This window comes from Pinus tabuliformis, chromosome 3_2, assembly GCF_031772625.1.
Source record: "Pinus tabuliformis cultivar Carrire ecotype Pingquan chromosome 3_2, CPIR1, whole genome shotgun sequence".
NCBI lineage: Eukaryota > Viridiplantae > Streptophyta > Pinopsida > Pinales > Pinaceae > Pinus > Pinus tabuliformis.
Genome location: NC_142302.1, coordinates 1,056,389,878 through 1,056,396,392, shown reverse-complemented (window position 1 = coordinate 1,056,396,392; position 6,515 = coordinate 1,056,389,878). Strand labels below are relative to the sequence as shown.

The 6,515-nt window shown below is 37.0% G+C and overlaps 1 protein-coding gene across 1 annotated transcript; it reads left to right on the top strand.

The window, feature by feature from the left end:
* Positions 1–1,148: 1,148 nt before the first annotated feature.
* LOC149184240 (uncharacterized) lies at positions 1,149–2,190 on the top strand. Its single transcript, XM_089415278.1, has one exon. It carries the CDS (start codon positions 1,273–1,275, stop codon positions 2,188–2,190), a length of 918 nt encoding a protein of 305 aa, XP_089271404.1. The 5' UTR covers positions 1,149–1,272.
* Positions 2,191–6,515: the final 4,325 nt, after the last annotated feature.

The following is a 6,515-nucleotide window of genomic DNA, read 5'->3' as shown; positions in this document are numbered from 1 at the left end:
GGGCATTGTCTGCAAATCCCCGTCTGCCCGCTACTGCTCCGCTCCCTCCTACTCTTGCAGAGAAAACCGCTGGCTTCAGAAGAGAACACAACGCTCGTCGGCCCAGCATGATGATGATGGCTTTCAAACCCTTCTGTATCAAACCCTACAGAGCGTGAAAACCTTGAAACCCTTCTGTAGCAGTTTTTACCTCTCTCTTCTCGCCGTTCGGATGGAAGTAAATCTTCTGAAATCAAAAGGAAAGGTGCAAAAAAATTGAAGATGAAAAGCTTGCAGATCCATTGGCAGAGAAACTTCGTCAACAAAGGCTCGTGGAGGAAGCTGACTACCAGTCTACTGCAGAATTATTTGGTAAACGCACCGGAGAGAAGTCGTTGGACAACTTTATTCCAAAATCAGAAGAAGATTTTGTAGAATATGCGGAGCTTATTGGACATAAATTGAGGCCGTATGAGAAGAAGGCATTTGCCACGCTCCTTCTGATCTAAAAGTGCCAGTGGAAGTTGGGAAGATCCCATCTTTTAGGGAAATCATGGGCTCAATCACGGAGAAAATCTCGGGCATGAGGCGGAAATCCGGCATGAATAATCTCCAGAATCGAGGATGTATGTGAAGTCGCTCTGACCAATGAGGAAAATCAGGGTTCTGTTAGTAAAATAGGAAAAATATCGCGCCAATTCCTCATGCAAAAATCGGGCTTTGGTATTGATTGAGATTCTGGAGCCACGTGTTTTATAGCTACAACGAACGGGTCTCCAACTGCAGTTTTGAAAACTGCGTAAAGGGGCAAACATGGGAGACCCAAACAGAAAGGCCATCTGCATCTGCGAGTTGCCGAGGCCATGAGAAAGAATATATATGACGGTATGAAACCTTTGGAAGCTGCAGTATGTGGTGCCGCTCTGGAAGGCGCAATTGCATCAGGGATTTCTGATCAAGTACTCGCGATTTTGCTAGTAGAGTTACGAGCCATGGCCGAGGTTCAGCTAGGACGTGTTGTGTGCACCGTTGTATTAACAATACCTGTTTCCTTTAGCCGGTTTCAGCAAACTCGTGTTGAAAGGGCTTGTGCTATGGCTGGGTTGCATGTTCTTCGCTTGATGCCAGAACCCACAGCAGTAGCCCTGCTTTATGCTCAGCAGCTTTGAGGTGCAGGCAGGCCGAGGTTGGGGTTTCGTCCCTGGCCCTATCACCATTAAATGTTTATACACTCATGTACTGTAGTTGATCATCATCTATATCGATGTTGAATTAAAGGTTTCTGCTGCTGAAATGGGTGCGGAGCCTGCGAAGGAGATGGAAGGAGGGGCCTCGCCTCCCCAGTCATGGGAACTGGCAGGCCTCGAAGAGAGCATGGGCAAATTGCTATTACCGGGTCGAGAGGTTGAAATGCAGGAAGAGAAGGCACGAGGTTCTTCGCTCGACGGTGGCGGGGATCTGGCCGAGGCTATAAATCAAGTCGACCATTTCCTTAGGGACGCTCTTCAGAATCCTCGGGAGCGATTAACAATTTTACGAATGGAGCAACAGGTTGAAAAATTTATTCAAAATCCTAGCCAACAACAGCTTGATTTTGAACAGTTGCCAACTTCCTATCTCAGACTTGTTGCCCATCGTGTTGCTCAGCATTATGGTCTGCAATCAATGGTGGTGATTGATTGCCACACAACAGATGGATCTGGTTCTCGCATCATTGCTCGGAAAACATCTCAAAGTGGGTATCCAGTGATTCGGTTGGCTGACATTCCTGTAAATCTACCTCGCGATGAGAAGACTAATGTTGTTAGGTTTGAAATTATGCAGAGGTCACAGAAAGATTCTCAAGTAGGTGGTAGGGGGAGTCTTAACAATTCATCGGAGTCCAATTTTGCTAAAAGTGTAGAGGAAAGGAAGGAAGAGTATATTAAAGCACGTGCTCGGATCTTCAACTGCAATAGCTCTGCAGACTTCATAGAAACATCTGTCGAAGATGAGTTGGCTTCATTCGATAATGAGCAATGCTATTCCATTAGAATTTCGAGTCCTGATGGAAAACTTACAACGGACCCACTCCAAAATAATGATGCAAAAGCATTAATGGATTGTTCCTCTGGACTTGGTGGAATAAACAATTTGAATGAACAATCCAAAACAAATTTTAATTTTAACAAAACAATAAAAAACAAAATCAAAACAATTAAAAAAAAATAAAAAATCAAAGCAATTAAAAAAATATCAAAACAATTAAAAAAAAAAAAAAATTAATTAAAAAAATTATAATAAAAATAATTTCAAAAAAAATTGCAAATGGACATTCCATAACAGCTGAAAACATTTTATGCTAACTTGTCTTGTTGGAGTTGGGAACTAGCGCGCAAAGGCAACAGGTAAAAAATTCATTTCACTTTATTTTGGTTGCTAAGCATTCATACTCATTCTTGCATTTTATATCTTTCAAAAATCTCTTACAGTTTTCATGCAAGATTTGTACTAAGCTTTTACAGGCGCGCGAAGATCCAAGTTCATGCAGATGTGATCTCAAGAAATCACATTCATCATTGAAAGCTTGAAGGAGTTAATTACAAATGTCTTACAGAGAAATCTTTTGCATCATGATATGTTTACCCACACTTCTCCTTCAAAGCATCATCAGCCATTCATGTTAAAGTCCATTGATTCATTGCCTTATCCATCATGACTTCATACATGTCTACTTTTTTGAGTCGCATACATTTTTGCCTACCTTTCAGTTCATCTTTTTGCCTCACAAATAAACCAACCATCTCTCTATTGCCTTGTTTTCCTTGCCATAAAAACTGTTTGACAATAACATCTTGTATCTATAGTCCTACCAATCATTTGTGCGAACTCGAGTTGACTGATGTGGGATTCCTTAAGGCCCACCTTTCAAAAAGTCTTGACCCATCGACCTCAACACCTTATCTGTGACAAAGACTAGAGTCATTATTAGTACCTTGAGGCTTGCATGCCTTAATGGCAAGTCTTCTCGCCAACAAACAATGGGAATACATTAATGTCTCTTGTTTGTTGGATGTTGCAAGTAGCTCGACATCAGCTCATTCATTCGCACTTCGCAAGATGTACTTGGGTACCTTGGTACTCATTGACATTAATGGTGAGTTTGCCTCGCATTGTTTAATGACATTCATCAATGGTCGGTAATCCAATGACTTCTTTCCATGTTCGACATCGACACATTCATTCACATGGAAAGAATTGTGCCACGACATGGGACAAGATGAAGACTATATGATTCAAGAGAAGATTCAACAGGTTCAGTAATAGTAATAAAAGATCCACATTCACAACTTCATCCATCATATATGCAACCAAGACACAGATCACATTCTTGTATTCTTCATTCCATGATTCAACAGCAGGAGCTACACATTTCTACATATACACAGTTTGTCCACTCAGGTAAGTAAAGGTATGTTCTTTTCTAGCTTTTTATCATACAATTCCTTTAATACTAAAATTATAATTTTTGGAAAATGTTTCACCATGTTCATATTCACATCCATACTCCATTATCACCTTCCATATGTCATATATGTCCTTTCTACATATATCATCCTAACCAACATACTTTATCCAAACAACTCCTATTGCATTATGATTCAGATGTAACATGTTTTGCAAATAATGATCAAAGAAAGAATGGTTGACTAAATGTTTTCAAATTTTTTTGATGCAACACAAAAACAATGAAAGTATTGTTACACAAGAACCAATACTAAACAAATTTTGGTTGTCACACAAGAACCAACCAAAATAATATGTTGCAATCAAATGTTTTTAAGAGAGAAGACTTTGCAAAAAGGAACAAAGTTGTCAAAAAGAAAATTATGTGAAATTAAAAAAATTGATATCAGCCAAAGTTCATGTAAAAGCAAGACAATTCAAAAGATCGAATCATTGCATGAGGACATGCAATAACTTAAGTTGGGGGGTATGTTGGGCCGCCAAATTAACATCAATGTTCACTCCATTTTCACCTTTATCCTCATTTTGTCACCTCATTTCATCATATTATCATTACATAACCCTATATTTCCATTACCATATGAGTTTATATTTTCATTTTCCAAATTTATTAATTTCATGTATTTAGAGTGAATTTATGATTAAAAGTTAGAGAAATAACATGTATTTGCTTATACCTAAAAGTGGCTTGAGTTTGATGACATGTGTAGATCATTTGGAAGTTTCCAAGGCACCCTTATGTGGCCTCCCAAGATCAAATTCGAATTTCAACTCAAGAGGTGGACCATATTCCAAGGAGAAAGATCATGGAGATTTTGATGTGTCATGGGATTTGTATCTAGTATTTAGGGATAAGTTGAGACAATTATGGGTCTAGTAGATATTTAAGGGATCTACATTTATTGAGTAGATATCCCTAATTCATGTATAAATAAGAAGAGCATCCTCCAAATCATTTTATGATATAGAGGAGGGAGAGAAAACAATTATCAGTAATTCATTCGCACCAAATTTATGATTGTTCATTCAACATGAATAATATCATTTTCCCAAATCATGAGTTATGAGTGTTTTTTGATTCTTAACGTGTGATAGTTTTTCATGTGTGCTCATTGAGGAATGGAAGGATCCCCATACTAAGATAAGTGCACTTTGTTGTAAAGTAATGTTGTGAATATACTAATTTTAATTCTAATGTTCATCTTATTTCTTTGTTGTAAATAATTGTAGATAATTTCAATATGAATTCATGTTATGGCCATGTTTTGTTGTGTGAAGGTTGATCTCCTTTCAGTGGCTAGTTTTGATGTGAGAAGGAAAACCAGGAACTCCTAAGTTAGGAGTCTCTTCTCCATGAGCTAGATTAAATTGAAATAAGATTTACTTTCTCATAAGCTTTCCTAGATTACATTTATGTGAATATTGATTCCCTTTCAGTATATAGTTTTTATGTGAGAAGGGAAATCAAGTCCTCCTAAGTTAGGAGACTCTTCTCCATAAGCTAAGAATTGAATTGAAAACAATATTTACTTGCTTTCATTTACATGCTTTCTTTCTTGCTTTCTTAGGTGTTTGGTAATGTTATTATAGGAAGATTGTAGAAGGACAATCAGGACTCTTGAACAAGAGACTCTTCTCTATCTTCTAAAGTAAAATAATTCCATTGATCAAACATTTTTTATGCTTTCATAAAATAGATTTGATAGTTTAGATTTGTAATATGCATTTCCATTCTAAACAAACTTCCTGCACCTGTTTCATCTAAGGTCCCATATATTTTGGTTTGCTTCTAATTTTACGATACCCTGGATTGATAACTTAAATGACAGGGATTTAGTAGACAACTAAATCACCCAACAAGGGACAACTGCAAATTTTTATGGCACATGATTTGGTTGTCCACTATTGGATCTTTGTGGAAATACAAGTGTAATGCTACTTTCAATGAGGAACAATCCCCTTTCAATGAGGAAGAAGATTTTGTAGGTGACTATACAATAAATTATAATCCAAATTAAAATCATCAATCATGAGTAATTTTATTTCATATGGAACATGTCCTAGTAACTAACACAATCAAATAAATACCATGTGGCATTAATACCAATAAATAGAAACTAGTAAAAGACTAACAGTTTCTTCAAGGATTAATTTTCCTTAACCTATTTTTACATGAAATTCCATAATTATATGTATTAACAAAAAGATAGAATCGTATCTAATTGTTAACATGAAATCCATTACCTGTCATTTTTCAACGAATAGAGATATGGAATTATTCATTATTGACCACATAGATTCAACACGAGCTAGTTCACCACAAGAATGTCACACTCCTAAAGAATACCTTTTGTCAGTAGCTAGAGAAAGGGGTCATGGAATAGTGCATTTTTTACTTACAGATCCAATGCGGACATGCCCATGAAGTGAACCCTTTGAAGAAGGTGATTTGATTTTAACATTGTCATCATGTGCTTCATTTCCTTTCTTTGAAATTTGCTACTTTGTGTTGTACTCTTTATTCTTGGATATGTGCCCTGATTCTCCAGTCTTGAGAATGTACCCTTGCTACTTTGTGTTGTACTCTTTGTTCTTGGATATGTGCCTTGATTCTACACTCTTGAGTTTATGATCTGAGGAAATTCATTTCCACTACTCGTGTAATTTTTAGGTGGCTTAAGTTGCTTGAAATGATGGTTAGGTGAGATTATATTTTGCTGCAATAAGGGAGAGGAACTGTTGGGTCCCTATAATACTAGTGATTACCCCATTACTATTGTAGTTTTATCCCTTATTAATATTTTTGTTTCCCTATTGTCCCCATATTGTTATTATTGTGCCCCATAGAATCCCTATATTGTTATTTTTGTGGCTTTATATTATTATTGTTAGGTCGGCTGGGTTATATTGTGACTCCTTAGACTCCTATATATAGAAAGGAGGTTTTTTCATTTGAAGCATCCAAGAATTTCTCATTTGTGTAATGTAAAGGAGGTTTCCCCCTCGAAGAGGCTGAATTCTAAGGCATT

Coding starts and splice junctions, on each gene's coding strand:
- LOC149184240 (XM_089415278.1), top strand. CDS start 1,273: ATGGGTGCGGAGCCTGCGAAGGAGATGGAAGGAGGGGCCTCGCCTCCC.